Raw genomic sequence first — 21,050 nt, forward strand, 5'->3', positions numbered from 1 at the left:
ATCCTTTGGTGGTATATTTTCTCTGTTCGGTTTGGTTTAATAGTTGATTTGCAGCTATCTACGGCTCCCTTTATTTTATCTACTACTAGAAAAATAGGCAGATATGTTTGTTTTCACTTAATTTTTTTTAAGAAGACACTGATTTCTGAGTTTCAAAATAAATGAATTTTGAGGTAATTTATTAGAAATAGTTAAAAAAACTCATTAAAGAGATAATAATTTTTATTTAGAAAAGGAGAAAGAATAAATACCTCCTCCGTTTAAAAAAAAATGATCCCCTTTTCCTTTTAATCTATTTAAAAAAGAATGATCTCTTTCTTTTTTTGGCAAAACTTTAATTTCAATTTTCCACGTGACATGTTTAAGATCACAAGATCAAAAGATATTTTGATACATTTGATAGAATTTTAGTTTTGGACCACAAGATAAAAAAATCTTTTTTATTTTCTTAAACTTCGTGCCTAAGTCAAACTAAATCATTCTTTTTGAAACACAGGAGTACAACTTTAAGCTTTGAAAAGTTCATTGACTATGGTCTGTGGACCATAAAAAATGTCAAAAATTTAATTATTTTAGATCGAAGAGAGTAATTAGTACTACTCTTTATTTAATGAAACATTTTTCTACTCTAAGAACATATATACACAACAATAACAACCCAGTGATATCCCATAACGTGGGATCTGAGGAGGGTAAAGTGTACGTAGACCTTGCTTTTATCAAAGTAAGACGGCTGTTTCTGAGAGTCTCTCGGCTCAAAAGAAGTATAATAAGAGGTCAGATACGGCTAAAAAATTCAAAACGATATGAAAAAGCAAATAACGAATAACGCAAATAACGAAAGCGAGACATCAATTAATCATTTTAAAAAGAGAGTAATTTAGCCCTAGTGCCTAGTATGGATAACGCTATTAAATACTATAGCTTTTCAGTAAATTAAAGTGCCAAAAACTATTTTTTTAAAAAAGATGAGGGAATAGTAACAGTCACAGTAAAGATTGGGATGGAATGGCGAAATCAAGTTTTTTATTTTAAAAAATTTAAAATATAAATAAATAAATTTAAAAATAAATTAAAATATAAATTATTCATAAAAATATAAATTTTATCGATGAATTTCGAATAAACCCTTCAATCATATCTGACTCGGCATGTACGTAAAATAGAGATCCAAGAATATACTTTTTGTTCTTTTCTCAGGACCTTGTAGATGATGACTAAATTATACATGTCTATTTTTCTATAGTTGGATCTAGCCTCTACTAAAAAAACAACACTTTTCTAGTTTTCTTCTTTAATAAATAGGAGGTTTCATCCCGAATTATATCAATATTTTATTAAAAATAAAAATATTCTACAATTTTCTTAGCCCTTCGTCTCTTTTCTACTGTTTTTCTTCATTGTATTAAAAACAAATATTTATTTTTACTTGTTTAATTTTAAAAACTAAGAAATAATTTATATTTTATATCTATTTATTCTTATTGTCTCTCTATTCCATATTTAAGAACAAAATTAAATGTTACTTTCACCTATTATCCTTTTCATTATTTCTAAACTATTTTTTAGAAAAAATTGTAGAGTAGTTAAAAATCTAAAGGGTAGATATGAAAAAAAAATCACAGTAATTATCTCGAATTTAAAACTAAATGTGAGCAATTCATTTAAATAGACCAGAGGAGATCAATACTATTCATTTTTTAAATACTGCATTTGTTATATTTGAAAGATAGGGTAGTAAAATTTTCATCTCATTAATTATTTTTGGTCGAATTAGGAGGCACCGGTTGACCAGCGAACTACTCGACCGGAGGAAGGACTCGTGTCACAATTGGACTCTCCTTCTTCCTGCATTTAAGGGCATGAGATAAGCTGTGTAAAATCAGATTACACCAATTTTCCCCAAAATACATTCACTTTTGCAGTTTTGAGATACAAATTGAAATGGAGAAACAAGTTTTGGATTATGTGTTGGTACCAGTAGGCCTCCTCTTCATGATTGCTTATCACGTATGGCTTCTTCATCGCATCCTTAAACACCCTTCCCATACTGTCATCGGCATCAATTCCATCAATCGTCAATTCTGGGTTCGCGCTATGATGGAGGTGACTCTTAATTTTCCGATTCTGTCGTGACAAATTTCATAGCTAATTTTAATTAAATCCAATAATTGTTGCATGCAATCGATGAATGTAACAGGACCCGTCGAAAAATGGAGTTCTAGCGGTACAGACGCTAAGGAACAACATAATGGCTTCAACGCTTTTAGCATCTACGGCGATTATGCTCAGTTCTCTCATCGCTGTTTTAATGACCGGTGGAAGCAAGAGCGGCCGTTCTATCAGTACTCATATCTACGGAGATCGGACGGAGCTTTGCTTGTCAATTAAGTTTTTTTCCATATTGGTATGTTTTATGGTGGCGTTTTTGTTTAATGTGCAATCGATCAGATACTACAGTCACGCTAGCATACTCATCAACGTGCCTTACAAGGAATTGGATTCTTCGAGACATTGTGTTACGGCGGCGTATGTAGGGAGGACGGTGAATAGAGGCAGCTATTTCTGGTCACTTGGATTGCGTGCCTTTTATTTTTCGTTTCCTCTATTTTTGTGGATCTTTGGTCCTATACCTATGTTCCTCTCCTGTGTTTTCCTGGTTTCCATGCTTTATTTCTTGGATGTTAGTTATGATTTTGGGTGGGTTACACCAACTGATGAAAAGACTCCGCAGCAGACTGCCTAGGGAGAGAGCAGTTTAGATTCAATCTAAGTTGAATTAAACTGCTTGATTTCTAAAATTATCTCAATTTTATTATATTTCAGTATTATGCTGTATTTTTATTTTTTTCCCCCTCTTCGGTACCCATATCGATTAGACTCGAACCCGACACTCATTAGGGAAATTAAATAAACATAATATAGTTAATATCCTTTTCGATTAACGCTATTAGTTAATTTTTATTTTTTTTAAAAAAGAATATATTAAAACTTTACACTTTAGATTAAAAAGAAGAAGAAAAAATTGCTTTGGCTGGCACGACGACAATGGCAAATAGCAAATCAGTTGAGTGACGGATATTATCTTAATCTTGTCATTATTGTTAGAATTAAATTAGATTCTTTGTTTGAATATGAATGATCATGTATTCGTCAATCACAATCTATAAAAACTTTTGTAAAAGCTGATGCTGTTGGGGTTTTGATTTACTCATTTTCGACTCGAAAGTGTTTTTTTTTTTTGAGCGGGTTTTATGAATACAACATATTATCCAACTCGTAATTGAACTAATTAATATTCTAACCTTTTAGTCATTTTGACAGCATTATGAAAATATGGAAGGAAATTATCTGATCACTTGCAATATTTTTCTTATAATCACCTACGAATTGTGCGGACTTCATTTTAGCCTCTAATATTCATTTCGTACACATGATTTACATCTACTATACTTTTTTTTTCCAGGAAACAAATAGGCTTTAATACATCATAATCATTTAATTTTGTTAATAAATTGTATTTATACATTTGAATTAGAGTTTGTTTCAATTAAGGATCTAAACGTGTACATTATAAAGTGTTCATATTAGATATTTTTGGTTCAAATTTTAGACATTTTTTTGTATGAGCGCTCAAGTGATCATTACGTATACAAGTTAACCACTTAAAATATGTTGATTGTACACATTAGTTTCAATAAGCTCTAAAATCTTATGTTTGTCTCAATTGAGGTTGATGTTATCGTTAAAAATGATGATATATTTTATATGGTTTAACTTAACTATTTAATATACACTTAATAACGTAAGCAAAAGTTTTTTTAAAATTTGAATCGAAAGTAATTGATATTTATCTAATACAAATCATAATTTAAGTATCTAAATGAAATTTAGTAAAGAAATTATTTAAGAGTCTAAGGATGTATTTAGCCAATAAAAATATACAATTAGCTGATGATGTCTTTTATTTTTACAGGGATTACGAGGCACCACCGAACTTCCCTTCTCCCTGCCTTTAAAGCCGGAGAGTGGGGAGCAGTAGAATTTATAGACCCAATAACACTTATTTACACATTTGGAGTTTTGACCCTTAATTTCAAAATGGAGAAAGAAATTCTGGATTACGTGTTGGTACCATTAGGCCTACTCATCATGCTTGCTTATCACCTATGGCTTCTTCAGCGCATTCTTAAACACCCAAATCACACCGTCATTGGCATCAATTCAATCAACCGTCGCTTATGGGTTCTTGGTAGAATGGAGGTTAATTAATTTGTCTTCAATTCTCCCTTCTTTATTTCACAATGTATTTATTAGGAGTTAGGACTAATTTTTATATTAATCAATGAATGTTACAGGAATCGTCGAATAATGGAGTTCTAGCAGTACAAACGTTAAGGAACAACATAATGGCGTCAACCCTATTAGCATCTACAGCTATTATGCTCAGTTCACTCATAGCCATCTTAATGACGGGCGGAAGTAGTGGTCGTTCAGTTGGTTTTCATGTTTACGGTGACAAGAGCGAGTTTTGCTTGTCAATTAAGTTTTTCTCCATATTGGTATGTTTTATGGTGGCGTTTTTGTTTAATGTGCAATCGATCAGGTATTATAGTCATGCTAGCATACTCATCAATGTGCCCTACAAGAAATTGGATTCTTCAAGGCATTGTGCGACAGCGGAGTACGTGGGGAGGACAGTGAATAGAGGCAGCTATTTCTGGTCACTTGGACTACGTGCATTTTATTTTTCGTTTCCCCTGTTTTTGTGGATCTTTGGACCTATTCCTATGTTTCTCTGCTGCATTTTCCTGGTTGTCATGCTTTATTTCCTGGATGTTAGTTCTGATTTTGGATGGGTTGCACCAACTGATGAAAACACCCACCAGACTGCTTGAAGACAACTTGCGGGCAGCAAGTTTAGGTACTGTTGGCTTTAGGTGTCTTCATGTCAAATCATATTATTTAGCATGATCCTATAAATGCGGGTGGGGTGTACTATTAGCTTGTAGAAGTAGAGAGCGTGAGAACAGTTTAGATTCAATCCAAGTTGAATCTTGTAATGCATATTCAATAATGTGCTTCGGTTATGTTCTGTTCTTTTAAGAACTATTGTTGTGGAGAAGAATAAGACTGAATTTCTCAATCATGGTTCATCTCTTCTGTACTACAGTTAACAACGTTGCCTCTGCATTCCATGTTTATTGATGTAATGGCAGAACCATGAATATAATGTGTGCTACAAATCCCATATTATGGAAACATGATGCAGGGCAGAGGGCATAAACTTGCCCTCTTTATCTTTAAAATTTGTTTTGCCTGGTGGGCCGCAACCCTAAATCCTAATAATGGCAGTCGTACTCGTATATCAGGCACTTGGGTACATGAACCTAAAAAAACCGAAGGCATTGCATGTGAGGACTTTACACTCTTAGGCTGCAGTCCGAATATTAAAGGTGGAAATAGGGAAGAGCGACTAATTAATTAGCTAGATCTAAATTTCATTTAATAAAGTATAAAATCTGTACGTTTTTGTACACAATGAAGTTACTAGAGTAATAAGTACACCCCAACCAAGGCTACTAGGGCACCTAGTTCAAATAAACTGATGTCATCCAGAATCTAGTAGTTGACTTAATCAAAGCCGCCAAGTTCAAATAAATACAAGTACATCTGAACGAGGAGCAATCAAAAGTTCCCCATAACTCTAGCATCGCCCGCAGAGCAACCTCAAAGAACAGTCATATTTGGCCTGACACACTGCCCTGCATGTGACACCATGCTCTTCACTGAAAATTATTGCTTGCTTGCTAAACATTGGGCATATTTTCTGATGGAACCTTCTCCTCAAGGCATCCCTTTAAAACACCAAAACATCGTGAAAATGGTGCAGCTGAAAACTGAGTACATTTCCTTATGTGCAAGCTAGATCTCAGTTGTAAAAGTACCTACTCAAATAGTATGAGATGCATCCTGGGTAACTGGATATATGCTCAGGCTATCCAGTATGTCCCGAGTCTATTACATTAATCTATTACTAAAATGTGATAGTTAAGGAAATATACCAATCAACCATTTGTACTCCGCGTTTAGCAAGTTTAACTGTTCCGTCATACCAATTGCAGGTGGCAAAAAGCGGTTTCAAATGGCAATCCCAGACACCCAAGGACACTTCTCACTGCAGGACGGAGATATGAAAAACCTACCTGACACAGGCACCTTTCAGGTCAATACATCTGCTAACTTAAGCTTGAGCTTCATGTTGCCAGCTTGTACTAATAGCTCTTCTCTAGAAGGATCGACTTTCAGGACTAAAGCTTGCTTGTTAAGTGAAGGAACATGGATCGAATCACCAACATTGGGAAGTTTCCTCCTCTCTGCTGCATAGGCAAAACAGATCATTACCAACAAGAGTGGATATTTGATCAATGTAAAATAAGAAAATATAATAGATGCTAGCAAAGACAAGCAATAATGATCATCACATAAAAGAAATTATGTCACCTGAAACAGGCCGCCTGGATGTACTGGCTGAATACACAGCAGGAGTTACTTCTGAAATTTCACTTTTTTCCTCTTTAGCTTCACTCTTCATAGTTGATGTGTGTCCATTACTTTCCAATATTTTCTGGGATGGTTGACTAGAATTTGCACGATATTGTCGTGCTCTCCTTTGAATGGAAGATCGTGCTACCGCTGCTGCCTCAGATATTTCTTGTACCTTTCTGCATCTTTGATTAATGCTGTGCTCTTTCACATTTTTTCTGGCAATAAGCAACTTGTGATGGAGACCTTTAGTGAGCCTAAAACAAATAGGCAGAGAACAAATATACATGACGTGAGATTTTTGATCGTTTACTGCAAGAAAAAAGAGCAAAAGGCTGCCAAGGGAAAAACAATCCCTAAAGAAATGCAATGTGAAATCTTCTGGTAATTTCTTTTATGAAGAGCATTTCTGGTAATAGTATTGATTAGAACTGTTTTCACAAAATTTTCCAGCCACCATCAGCATATCTAACATAGATCATAAGTCAAGTTCAACTTGAAAGCTTTTCCATCAAACAGCCACCAGATGTGCCACTGGTCTGAACATTCCAACTACTACTACTCCCACCACCATAACTTCCATGATTTGCTCTCTGGTTCTGCAAACCAGCCAGATTTTATTTTGATAAGCACAGACCAGCCAGACTTTTGTCACTATTTCCCTGATTTTGCAGGTGAGAGTTACTGTAGTTACCCTGTTTAAGTTACTGAGTTACTGTAGTTACCCTATTTAAGTTACCGTCTACTACCCCATAACTTCCCTTTCTTTTCTATTCATACACCACTCTCTTTCACTCTAGCTTCTTAGGTTCAGGTTGAGGCTAACTAGTATTAGCCTATCTCAATAACTAGGATGAGGTATCAGAGAGCCATAGAGCGCAGTTATTTATTTCCATTTTTAACTTGTTGCTTCTTATTTGGTTAAATCAGATCCTTTTACTAAACACTTATCAGCGGAGAGAAGATTGAGATCTATAATGGAACAAAATCAATCTTGAAACAGTTTCAACGACCAAAACTACTGGTAAGGGAGGATAGATCTATTTTGGTGATTACTGAGTGTATATGGAATCAGCTAAGGTAAGCACAGGATCCTCACTTAAGAAGACGTTGTGACTCATGAACTTGCTCGTGAAAGTTCTGCTTAAATCTCTCCATGTCAAGTATAACCTGCATTAAAAAAGTTAACAAAAAGTCTGAGAAAAGCACCTGCTAGTCAATACAAAATCAAAGTGCCAAAGAAAACAGATTCGTGCATGTTCAGATGCACGAATATGATAACGACTTATTGCTGTGTTTGACCGTCCTGAAAACTCTTTCAATTACAAGTATCAACATCCTGAATACCTAAGTTAACGGTATCATATGCAAGTACCTCATTGATTTCTGCACTAGCAGCTCCATAGAGTTCACGAGCCTTGTGCACAATGATCTCAGGTATCCCGAGCCTTTCAGCTATATTGATTGCATTTGATCGTCCTGCAGTTGGAGAAGTCTGAAAATCAGAGATACTACCAAAAAATCAATGACACAATCACCTAATGATAATACGACATCAACGCATCGAAAACTATCTATAGTAAGTTTTGAATTGTGCCATGAATAGAGAAAAAAAACTCCAAAATTTGTCAATTGATAATATAATACGCAATTATCCTTGATTTCTCGTCATTGGACCTCAGCCCCTTTTGCCCGGTCACATAGCAAGGTAACCGGATGGGGAGTACATCTGCTTAACCCAGTCCCGGTTCAAATATCTATTAATTTGAATTATGCAGATGTGGAAACTGCATAAGAAGAAATTTTAAACACATATGCTAGAGCCCAAGAAACAATGAAAAAATAACGGTGAAACAAGAAATCTCTTGACTCTGCAACTACTAAGTAGATCCAGTTTTGAAGACAGATTGAACATTTACATATCTGATAATGCAACACTTCAACCAGAATAAACAACTTATCATAGACAGCATGCACTTTTTACAGAATTGTGCAATTCCCAAACTCATGGTGATTAACTAAATCATAGTGTACAAATTGATATGGGCTATACCATGGTTTTACTTGGTATTATCTCTATGATGAGCTGAAAACAGGTTATCTGAGGAATATCTAGTAATGATTTAAAGTGTAAAGGTCATGAGAAGTTTAATAAATAGGGAAACTGCATTTCAAGAATATTTTGTAACTGTAAAAATATGGCATGTGGGCCTAACTCAACCCCAAAAGCTAGCTCATGAGGGGAGGTTTGTCCAAATCCATATAAGGAGACCAATTTCCCATCCCTCTACCGATGTGGGACTTCTTAACAGTCACCCGCTCGCTCAGATCTCAACTGGAGCGTGAACACTTGTAAATGGGGCCCAAACATCAGTGAACAACAAATTAGGATGGGCCTGGCTCTGATACCATGTAAAGATGGTACCTGGGCCTAACTCAACCCCAAAAGCTAGCTCATGAGGGGAGTTTGTCCAAGTCTATATAAGGAGACCAATTTCCCATCCCTCTACCGATGTGGCACTTCTTAACAGTGACATTGAGATTGTGCCCTGCAATATTTTTGACCTGGGAATAAAGTGGTATCATTTTTTCTTTTTAAGCCCAAGAAAGAAGTATCATTTCTTCTTTTCCTTTTGCCACAAGAAGTAACATGACATCCTATCACATAAGAAACTCCAAGCTTATCAAGAAACTACCACATGGATACAAGGACAACCTGGTATTCCCCAAAGAATCCTATAAGTTGGTTTCAACTTCATTTCATCGAACTCCATACAAGCATTTTCAAAGGCATGATTGCTGTCAAGTACATTGTAGCACCATGATGTTAGAGAAGAAAGTCTTGTCTCATATAAAAGTTCCATCTTAGAATTGAGCACCTGTATTTAAGGGTTTTAAGTTCTCCATGATGTGTTGTAGCAATAGTCAACAAACTCCCAGATTCTGCAAAAGATTCCAGTAATGACATCCCAAGTGCAGCTCCTTCTAGAGGATTTGTCCCTGCCCCTACCTACAAGATGAAGAATACACCCTATGGTCTTTATGAAGGAAAATGTCCATTCATGTCATGCATAATTTCACTTGTTCATAGCAACAATATGGATGTGTCTCTGGAAGAACAAATGAACAACTGCTGAAGTACATACTTCATCTAATAGCACAAGTGACATGTCTGTTGAGTGAGACCGGATTTTCTGCATATTTGGACAAGAAATCATATTAAATTTCTGTATTTGGATCTTAAAGGAACACCTTAAAACCATAGACATTAACTGTAGCTGGAAAATAATTGTCAATGATATCATTAGAGACACATTTAAGAGTTCAACTAATTGATAAATGCACTGAATTGGATTTGTCTTTGATCAAGAATGGTAACAATAAGCTTATGCTACATTTTACAACATTCAACCTCAAAAATTTATAAGGTTAGTTTGAATATTGACCTTGGGAAAAGGAAGATCTTAGGAAAAGAAAAGCCAATAGAGAATTCGAAAAGGGAGTTGAGCATTTCCTGAAAATACTTGCAAAATCATCAAGCATCATGGACAACAAATAACCTAATATTGGACAAGGATCTAGCGCTTCATAAAACCATTGAAGTACTGATGAGCCAAATCCGCTAAATCAGTCCATCAAGGTAGCTGATAGCCTGTACAACAGGCCTGATGTGCCAGATGCTAAAGAATTCTTAGGAAGCAGAAACAACTTATCATAACATTAAGTATCTTATAACTATACCAACTAATTCAGTAAGTATACCCAATAGCAATACAGAATGCTTAGGCAATTCGAATCTGCATGGTTACAACTTAAATATCACATGCCAGTCAGCCAAGCATTATCTTCTTTATGGCATCAACGTATAATCTGTTTTCTCTGGCAGCTCTATCCAGGGATTCACTTTTTAGCAGAAGTTATTACTTAAAGTTTTCACCTTTTGTCCTAGTTCATTCAATCTAGATGCCTTTCACGGACTACATGCCCCTAAGTTATCAAACACCTTTCAATATTTTGAATTCTGATATTAATAGTTTGATCATTTATAACTTAGTAAAGTGTTCTTTTTCTTAAAAAAAAGAGGTGTCTTTGAACCACCATATTGGAAATGATGACAAGTTTAATCAACTTGAAACTCAAAATATTGAATTAGGTAAGGGAAATTCAAAACAGATGGGAGTACAGTTATATCTGCTGTAACTTTGGACCCTCCTCTTTGGCTCTTCCTATTCATTTCTGTAACATCCCTTTTTTCAATAGGTGGACTAAAACACCTTGATTAAGCTCTTACCATTTCAAATATGAATCTACCTTCCACGAGTACTATCTTGACTAGGTCTTCACTTTCTACATTGTCAATTCTGGCTCTTAAATCAGCAGATTCATCATGTCAAAATCTTTTGCTTCCAAAATACTAAACATCTCTGCCATAATCAATGTAATATAGAAGGTATAGTATTCACATATGGAATAGTTTAGTGCATATTGATCCTAAATTTTTTTGGCTTTGCTCCAATTACACCATCCTATGGCTAGCAATATTAACTGTCTGTCATCATCAGTAATTGACCCGGAAGGCCTATTATGCTACTTCTTGGTATAATTTTATCTTCAATACCTAAAATGTCTTTCGTCCCCTTTTCTTCACTTGATAACAACTTAGCCTCTCAAGTTTCTTTCATATAGCACCTTACAGACCATATGAAATTTAGCACACAAGCGAAAGTTTAATTTCTCCATTCATGTTCAAAAGCGAATTTGACAAAAGTCTACATACTACAGAAGCCTCCTCAGTTATCCACACTTGAGACTGTCTGTAATGAACAATTAATTGAGGTTCAAACAAATAAAAATAAATCCTTCCTCTCTCCCCCTTAATTTGACAAAAAGTTCCATGATAACATATAGCAGGTTGATGTAATGTAACACGTGTACTTAAGCTGATGCTTCCACTTCCTTCGCATTATTACAATTTATGTGCTTTACTCCTGGAGATCTGCAATATAGATCCTACACTAGAGGAATCATATACCAGGATGGTGGTCGATATTTAAATTAAACAAGGGCCTTTATATTATAATCTAGATAATTTCTTGATTATAAATCCGAATGCTCAATGTCAAGGAAATGTAAGAAGTGACAAATCTACTTGGAAACATCATATGTCAGGCTAGTAAAAAAGACAAGAAATTTAAGAGAGAACTTCTTTAACTTACACTAATTTGTTTCAGATGCCCCGAGAAGGTAGACAGTGATTGGGATAAGGACTGTTCATCACCAATATCAGCAAATACAAAATCAAACCAAGGGATCTTCACTGACTCTGATGCTAACACATAAAGACCTGCAAATCTAGTCTGACATTAAAAGTTATGCACTTCAATATAAGATTACACAAATATAAGTACTACTGGGAGGATGCATGTATCTAGTGGAAAGGTCGAGGCGTGTTAGTTGGCTTGGACACCATCTTTATAAAAAAAGTTTTTAAAAAACTTGTGAAGTTGCAAATCTAAATGGAGGATGAGATTGTGTTTGTACAAGTAGCATATGATTTATGGAGGAACGAGAAACATGACCAGGAAAAATTGACAATAATCATTTGGCGGAAATCCTAATTCAACAATAGGATAATATCAAGGCATAGAAACGAAGATGGACGTGGATGTCAGGTATGGATACAATTTTTTACCCCAGTTTAGGTTGGCTATACTGATGATCCTGTTGAAGAGAGCAAAATAAAACAAGGGAATAAATTATGACAGCAAGCAGTGGCGGAACCAGGATTTTTAATAAGGGGGTTCAAAATCTAAAAAGGTAGACACACGAACTAGTCGAAGGGGGTTCGACATCTACTATTTATACATAAAAAAATATTTTAACCATGTATAAAAATAGTATAATTTTTCGCCGAAGGGGGTTCGGATGAACCCCCTGGATACATGCTGGGTCCGCCCCTGACAGCAAGAGTAGTAACAGAAGAAAACAAATTTAACCATGTTTCAGAGTTGGACAAGATTGGTCTTGCATGACTATTCCCCGATCTAAAAGAAATCAAATTGGCTGTTAACTAGCCTGAGGGGGTAAAGTTTACCTGCATTGAGTAAAAAAAGGAAAGTAATAACTTGGAAAATCAGTTGAAACTTACCTTGGGAAAGTTAAAAACTACCTCTCTTTTCTGTTTTTGATAGGTTCTCAATTACCTCTTTGTATAGGATACTGGTAACTGATGACTTTTGATGTTTTATTATATAATGTCTAGTAGATATATTGAGGTACAACGAAAGTTTTCATTTTCTGAGTTGACTTGATGAACAAAGTATAATATATAAATACATGGTACTTTTGCTGACCGGATTTCGCCATCAACGCAGCCAAACCCACAGTCTTCAAGCAAATGGTTTTACCCCCAGTATTTGGACCAGTTACAACCAAAACTCGAGTGTTGTGAGCAACATATATGTCAACAGGAACAGGTGGTTCCTCTTTCAACTTAGCAACCTGAAGTTAACAGGTTAAAAGTACCTCATTCATTTACAATGGAAATTTTGCATAAACCATCAAATTCAGCGATCACGTTCAAAAAATTACCTTTGCTTCCAAGGACTGTAAATTCACAATGGTTTCTTTTCTCAAAGTAAAATTTTCTCCCTGCTGCTTCCTCCTCCTAATTTCCTACAAAAGACCAACTGAACTTTGAGTAAAGTCAAAGTAATTCAACTAGGTGCATATCACCCCAAAGTTATCACGATGATGAGAATCCATAAAATTGTTGTGAGAATATAACAAACGGAGAAGGCATCTGATAGAATAGAGAAGAAAGGCTATTCAAACATTGCATGACATCTAGCAGCTGTTATGACGCATCACCATGGCATCACTAGAATAAAACGAAGAGGAGTACAAAAAAAAATCACACTGAAATCCACTGGCCACTCACCAGAATCTCACCCTCAGACATTATCGACTTCACAGGTTGCATTAACTGGTCAAGGAAGGTAGTATGGTGGCTCTATAAGATAATAATTGGAATAGATATGGAAGTGGAACAGGCTTACTAAAAAGCCATATCCCATCCTTAAAGAATCCAAAACCATGCCCGACCCATACATAGTAGTAATTCAGCTTCCATGCATATGAGCTGACCATGTAAATGAAATCCACAAAACCTTTTGCAAAGGTTACAAAATGAAAAAGAGGAAAGACTAACAACACAATCTTACTAGATCTTAACCACTCAAACAAGTAACGAATTAAATCCAAAAAGAGCTCCAACAGCACAAAAGCAATGATGATAAATTATTGAATTTTTTAATAGAAAATCTTTATATATTTCATGGAACTCAGCTATAGTTTCGGCACTCTTTTAGCTTCCAACTCAAAGGCAGGAGAGAGATTGCCTGTTGCAAATACCCACCAGATTATGTAGCAATCTATCCTTATTTCAAAGACGGGCTATAAGAGAGAGCCTTTGAAATGCTAGGCGAATCTAACAGCTTTCTGTGTTCCATCTGCATGTGATATGGAGAGTGACTTTACCGCATTAGCGTTCTTGACATCTTTCAGGGCATTCTGTAGAGCCTGCTGATGCTTTTGAAGTAATAAAGGATGATAAGCTTTTGGCAGATACACTGTCCATTTCTTCCGTGTGGGATGTAATGCCACTGAGGTTCTTGCATCCAATGAAGCATCAGTATCTACAAAGCTATCCTGTTCTTGCAAAAATAAATCTGGACAAGCACCTCCAAATGCAAGACCGTATCGTGCTCTCGCGTTGATCTGTGGATATGGGAATGACAATGAAAAATGAACAGCATCAGTAACAAAATGAAATAAACACTTCATATACATGACATCAAATGAATCCCAGTAAGTGGTCAATTTGTGAACAATGTTCTACTTGACATAATAGATCAGTGCATTAAATTAGAGTAGGCCTCAAACGGCAATGTCTAACAAATTTTGAAATTGTTAAGACTCTTGGTTGGAGAAACAGCTAACCTATGACCAAAGCGGAACAACAAATAGTTTTTTGAAAAAGAAAGCAGAACGATAAATATTTGTAGGAACTTCTAATTATTCAGATGTTAGCAGTCATATTATGACATTTTTATAAAGAAATGGCAACAGTCACAATTGGCATAGCATATCTGCTCCAAAAATTAGTACTCCAATCAGTACGGTATAACAGGATCATTGTTGGGAGCCCCAACGCTAGCCACTGAAACAATTCATAGTATTCCATACTTCTTCACCCAACTAGATCTCATTCACGCTTAACAAAAACACTTGAGCTGAAATTGCTAGTAGTGTAGGATCCAGAGCCTTATAAACCCAATTCAAAATCTATCTCCCACCAAAGTGAAGCTCATTTTGGGTATCATATATTGTAAAAATAAACATATGGATCCTGTCTTTTAAATAACATACTGATATTTGAAGAAAACATAATTAGAATAGATATAATTAGAGGTACAAGAAAGTTATAATTTAAAGTAATAGAACCTACCACGTCTAGCCTAACCATCATGCTGAAAATGCTTTCTATGTAATCAATTTCTTCTTGCATCTGCGTAGAAATTAAAAACTGGTTAATTTCCACGTAAGACAACACGGGGGAGCATAAGTTAAAACAAACCTTCTGTGTTATCTTCAGGAGCACATCAGCCTCAGCCTTTGACACAGATGCCTTGGCTTGCTGGAGTGCATCATTCAATGGAACTGCTGAGAGAGGTTCGACAACACTTCCAGTACCTGAAGCACTGAAATTGACTATCACCATTCAGAGATGATGAATAATACTAGGTGAAGCATAAATGACCTGAATAATGCCAAGCTTATCCATGGTGATCTAGCAGTATGTTTTTTTTCACGAAACTTGTATAATATTAGGCTTATCTAAGGGGAGAAATGGCTTGTTTTGTTTTGAATAAGTGAAATACATGTATTTACATATATGCAATAATGTAACCAACTTGCCAGGAGAATGAGACGGGAGAAGAAAGGCCGCTAGAAATGGAGAACTCTCCAATGAAATGAATTGTGAATCGTTCTTTAAAAGGAAAGATCGGACTTCTGAAAAGGGGTTCTTTGGGAGTCTACAGCACCAAGTATCAACCTTCTTGGAGCAGACAAGAGCATTGCAAGCTATGCATACAATTTTGAGGAAAGGAAGTCTCAACACACTAGCTGGTGCTTGCCGAGTATCCAAACAGGGGAGACGTGGTAGTTTGAAATAGCATTAAGACGGCAGAATATGATTCTTAATTCAAGGGGAATTCACTTGGATATGCCTGGCAATGTGAATAACCCTTTCTGGAGCTGGACAAGAGACATAGCAAAAGGAGAGATGAGGCTTGGAATGTTAGAGTGGATTAGAGTCCCACATTAGTTGGGCAATGGACTAGTTGTTTCCTTATATAGACCGGGACAATCCTGCCTTCATGAGTTAGTTTTTGGGGTAGAGTTAAGGTAGTATCTTGCATGGTATCAGAGCCAAGTCCTCCCTTGGGCCCCCATGTTATATTGTCCACGCTCCTTGACGGTTTGAGCTTGGGCTGGGGGGGTGTTAGAGTCCCACATAATTGGGAAAAGGGCTAGTAGTCTTGTTATATAGAGTTGTGGAATTCTCCCTCACAAGCTATCTTTTGGGGTTGAGTTAGGCCCAAGGGTCATATCTTACGGAAAGTAATCCTGCGACAATTTTGGATATAATCACATCACTTTTTTAGCGCTGCTTTTTTTTTTTCTACATCAATGAGGTTATGAGGTCCTTTTTTATCCTTTTCCTACATCAATAGTACTTACCTTTTGAAAGAAAAAAAAAGTAAACCTACAACTATTAGGAGTGGAAGAAATAGATCTTGAAAGAGTAGTAGTGCATCCCCTATGGGAAATATCATGCTATTTTTGGTGCACTTGTGGAGAACCTACGACAATCAAATTTGTGAACTTTTTTCTAACATGATCAGATTTTATATAGCTAATTGAATGTCATTCCAAGAGTTGCCTAATTGTTCGTCTTCAACTTGTAAAAGGGATTTATATGGTTTTGGACAACAAAATCTTACAAGCTATCAAACAGTAGCTCAGAAAATTAGAACTATTTTTGAATTGGTCAATCTGATAATGCGATATCAGAGGGTTTTGAGAAGTCATGTTTATAAGCACCTCTTTTTATTTTTCAAAAAATCAACCACAAAAGTAGACTAAGCCAGATAACTGTGGAATTCCAGGAAGGAAATGAACAATTCAAACTCAATTTCAGCAGCAGAGCTTCTGACAAGTTCTCATAAATTGTGGAATTTACTCAAAGCTGTAATTCTTTGCTTATGTCATTTCCTCATTTATGATGTCACAAACTTCTGCTTAGCAAGTTCCTACCTATATAGAGCTTTCGAGATGGGGACAGAAAATGACATAAAAACAAAATGTACAAACATTATACAGATTTATTTACATAAGCCCCAATAAGTAGGAAATTTTATGATATTAACACACCTGGATAACAGTAGCCCCTCAAAGCTCGTTCGCTGATTAAATGCGGATCTAATGCACCATCTGCCATCAATTTCACTCACTTCCTGAGTAAAAATATCAAGTTCATGAGGTGCTATGATAAAGCCACAAAGGTACACCCTCCTCCAATTGTTAAGGTCTCACTCTCAGGTAGAGAAATTGTTTTATTTCATTACCACATTCAGAGCTTAAGTTTCTTAATTAAAATGTGGAAAACTATTTGGTTATCAAAGTGACTTAAGGTTGTACAGTTGGAAATGAATGAATAGGACAAAGGACGGATTACCATAGAAGATGCTGCTTCCATGCCATTCCTGATTATGCTTTCCATCAACTGGTATAACTGAAGATACAAGAGAATGCAATGTGTTAATGTCCAAGTATAGAGTGTCGGTGCAGGACACATCAAAAGAACGGTCAATTTACACCCAGTCAGCAATGTGGGAATTCCCCTAACAGAAATACAACAAAGAGGAAATGGTTCCTGACATTTGTAAGAAGTGCTGCTTTTATTAAAGATATCCAAATAGATAATTCCTGCACTCCTTGTATCATTTTCTAGAAGTTTTCGTGCCAAAGGCCAACCAAACTTTATTACCGTGCCTATTACATACCCAGAGACCAATAGATCAAACCTAGGAAGTATTAATTTTCTCATAAAGAGATGAATTTGATAACAATTCAAACAGGAATAAGGAGATTCTAGATATGAAAAGGTCTATGCCTTGGTTAAAACCTACAGGTTGTTGGTAAAATGGATTTACGACCTCCATTGTCTCCATTGTCTGTTGAATGTTAAGGCTATCAGCTCAGACATGCAACCACATGATTTACTTACTTTCTTTCGTAACATTTAAAGAATTTAACAACAGAACAGTATTACGCCCATCGTTTTATAAGTGCATAACATGATAATATAGTTATAAACTAGCCTTTGATTTTAAAATTTACTCCGACCAAAGCAATCACACCTATGAACAGACGCATAACAGATGAAGGAAAAGAGCATAAATATACACTGGCTAAAGCAAAATTATGAATTTTATATAGAAGATATTTTCCAAAGCAAATATTTTCTACGGGGAAGAAGTTTATGCAAGGTAACGACCACAAAATTTGCTGAAGTACAGTCAATTAGAAGGATGAATGAACTATACCTTTCTTTCAAGAAGGCGAACTTGATCACGAGATTGTTTCAACGCAGAGCTCTACAACCATAAAGAAATACAACTAAGACTAATAAAGTCAAATATAACCACAGCAAACAACAGAGTCAATGCATGTGTGACAGAAGATGCAGAACAAAATATCAAGGAAGTGACTTCTGTTACGACCTCTGATAAGCTTAAAAGAAAAGTTAAAACTGCAGAAATATAAAAGCTGTTCATCAAAAATGAGGACAGACCGCAGAATCCTTGACTGAACCATCTTCATCAACTAGTTGTTGTATGAACCTCACTAGTGATCTGCTTATGGTTAGCTCCATAATCTGCATTAAATATAGAAAATAATAGGAGACAAACGCACCATATATAATTGTTGAAAGGTTCATTGTTACCAAAATTATATTACCATTTCTGTGAGAGGCATAAAGCGCTGATACCATTCTGCATCTTGCTTGATTGCAGCTTTGACATTTGACTGCAACATTTCCACAAACTCCAGTAATGCTACAACGTTCAATGCTTCAGCCCCACTGACAGGAAAACCTCGGCGTGCAACTTTTATGGCAGTTTTGACCTTCAACAATAGGGAAAACAGACATCATCATTCTGCAACATTCAAAATTAATGCAGGAACTTGAACTACAATGAGTTTCCCCACATTGTTCATTTCGATTTACAAAGAAACAAATTAAAGTTTCAAACAAAACCAGTACACCACAGGATCAATGAACGAAGTTAAGGACCTACCAGCTCAATATCAATGCCGTTAAAGTCCACCATGGCACCATACTTATTCATCTCCACAGCCGCATTAGTTTCCTCTAAGAGTCCGAGACTCTCTTCAAATGTTTGATTCAAATACCCCAGTTGTTCCTGCACCACAACAATTCCTTTGAGAATCCTCTATATACATATAAATATACATGCGTACACATATACGATACACATAAGCATATACAGAAAGCATTCACATACACAAAATCACACATATATACATTCAATTTATACACGAAGTAGCTAAAGTAATTAGTTAATTCTTCAAGCAAACAGAGGGGAAAATGCAAAAGGAAAGTACACGGGAAGTTAACCTTGAGAGCTTCTTTGCCTAAGGAAGTACCGGCGAAGGTAGCGACAGAATCGCATAATTTTTCCCATTCGAGGACCCTGAGACTGTCTAGAATTACCGATGGTTCATTAAAGGCCGGTCCAGAGCTCGAGTCCAGTGGTTTATTCAGGAAGGCATGGACCTTAAATCGAATGGACTGCCTGAAAACACTGTGAACTTTAGGGAAAGCAAATGCTACAGTGGATAATGACGATGATGAATTGGGAAGAAGTGAGACTGAAAGGAGCATCATGCATTTGAAAATGGATAATTCGAATTGATGATTTGCAGAGGAAGTAGCAAAAGCACCAATGGTGGAGAGAGAGAGATTGCGCGAAATCAGATAGACTTGATGGTTTCACTCGAAGACACAGAAATTGGGCCTTGAAGATCGTGGGTTAGGCCCACGGCCCATATCATTTTTAAACCCATCAAATAAACATGATTTCAATTATGATTTGAAATCATGTTCAGACAAGCCCTATGGAGTCGGACATACTACATGATCAAGCCATCTAGTCAACATATTAAATATTTTCTTATTTAAAGTATTCGTTTTTATTTTTATTTGCATTTTATTTCTCTGCTTTGATTTTTCTATTTAGTTGGATGATCGTTTATTTTAGTGCTGAATATCCATTATACAATAAGGGTTTTCAATATTTTCTTTTTAAAATAATAGGAGATAATATCTGTTAGTGTGGCATTTTAATATTTTATTAAATTGCATTGCCACATTGTGATTTGTTTTTTGTCAGTTGGCAACTTTGAGAGTAATTGCCTTAACAATTGTCCGTTGATGGCACCAAATGCCATCTTTATTCTCTTTGCATTAGTGGCTTATGTTATAATTGCACACCAACGGCAGTTTATGCCTTTATTTATCATCTTTAGTTGGTGGTCAAATATGGACATTAGCGCTATTAGTTTGTGTAACATATGTAACCTCTAAGCCATTTATCTTCTCTATTTATTTCATCATTATTTTTCTATTCATTGCTAGGAAGCCTTCCTCACCTATAAATACAGATGGTCTTCCTTTGTTTTTTTTGGAGACACATAAGAAAATATAGAGTGCATAAAAGTTAGTCAAAAAGAGAGTTCTTATTAGTTGAAGAGGGGTGTTCTTTTTGTGGAGCTTTAGACTCAACTCTTGTTCAGAGTTTGTTGAGTTACATTTTGTGATAAGGATGTTGTATCCTGGAGGGGACAAGTCAAGAGGACTATTGCTGGACCGATGAAAAAATTTGCTGCAGTAGGCTTGAATCTCTTTAAAGAGAGCGAGATATCCACGCCTCAACTTGAAGATTTTATTTTCTTCATTTTATTTTTTCAATTGTAATTTATAATTTTGTAATTTTCACCAACAATATCATTATATATGTCAAGGCTTTCATTGGTATAGAGAATACATATTTTATTTATGTAAGATTTTCATAGTATATGGGTCTAAAGGTTTTTTTTAATATACAAGGATCAAGTTATTATTTTTATTAAGATAATGACACCTGATTAGCCTTTTAAGTCGAATTAAAACAAAAAAATCTTTTTGTCGAGCATGAAAGTTGTAGTAAAACACTAATTCACTCATTGATACCTAATTCGATATTCATATAGTTTTCAAGATATTTTATTAAGAAGTTTTGGTATAGCACTAAATTAGCCTAATTAGATTCAATATTTTCTTCTTCTTGTTGATTTCTTAACTTTTAACT

The 21,050-nt window shown here is 35.6% G+C and overlaps 2 protein-coding genes across 5 annotated transcripts; one reads left to right on the forward strand and one right to left on the reverse strand.

Annotated features, from left to right (window-relative positions):
• The first annotated feature begins 1,737 nt into the window (after positions 1–1,737).
• Positions 1,738–5,169, forward strand: LOC129895727 (uncharacterized). Of its 3 annotated transcripts, none has more exons than XM_055971483.1 (3): positions 1,738–2,106; positions 2,201–2,407; positions 3,977–4,086. In XM_055971483.1, exons 1-3 carry the CDS (start codon positions 1,945–1,947, stop codon positions 4,040–4,042), a joined length of 435 nt encoding a protein of 144 aa, XP_055827458.1. In that variant the 5' UTR covers positions 1,738–1,944; the 3' UTR covers positions 4,043–4,086. The 3 variants fall into 3 exon arrangements, with proteins under 3 accessions (XP_055827458.1, XP_055827456.1, XP_055827457.1); XM_055971482.1 differs by lacking the exon at positions 1,738–2,106 and adding an exon at positions 4,359–5,169 and having other exon boundaries at positions 2,320–2,407; positions 3,977–4,263; XM_055971481.1 differs by lacking the exon at positions 3,977–4,086 and having other exon boundaries at positions 2,201–2,748.
• A 308-nt stretch (positions 5,170–5,477) lies between these two features.
• On the reverse strand, positions 5,478–19,657 carry LOC129893863 (uncharacterized). 2 transcript variants are annotated; one of them, XM_055969284.1, is made up of 20 exons: positions 19,319–19,657; positions 18,978–19,103; positions 18,637–18,804; positions 18,470–18,553; positions 18,222–18,272; positions 17,351–17,407; positions 17,047–17,129; positions 15,185–15,308; positions 15,056–15,115; positions 14,086–14,325; positions 13,138–13,221; positions 12,900–13,047; positions 11,763–11,890; positions 9,693–9,740; positions 9,426–9,556; positions 9,263–9,345; positions 7,922–8,025; positions 7,646–7,716; positions 6,505–6,803; positions 5,478–6,377 (listed from the first exon to the last, which is right to left on the reverse strand). In XM_055969284.1, the coding sequence occupies exons 1-20, from the start codon at positions 19,586–19,588 to the stop codon at positions 6,223–6,225; spliced, it is 2,514 nt and encodes an 837-aa protein (XP_055825259.1). In that variant the 5' UTR covers positions 19,589–19,657; the 3' UTR covers positions 5,478–6,222. The 2 variants fall into 2 exon arrangements, with proteins under 2 accessions (XP_055825259.1, XP_055825258.1); XM_055969283.1 differs by having other exon boundaries at positions 5,478–6,380.
• Positions 19,658–21,050: the final 1,393 nt, after the last annotated feature.

This window comes from Solanum dulcamara, chromosome 7 (assembly GCF_947179165.1).
Source record: "Solanum dulcamara chromosome 7, daSolDulc1.2, whole genome shotgun sequence".
NCBI classification, from domain to species: Eukaryota; Viridiplantae; Streptophyta; class Magnoliopsida; order Solanales; family Solanaceae; genus Solanum; species Solanum dulcamara.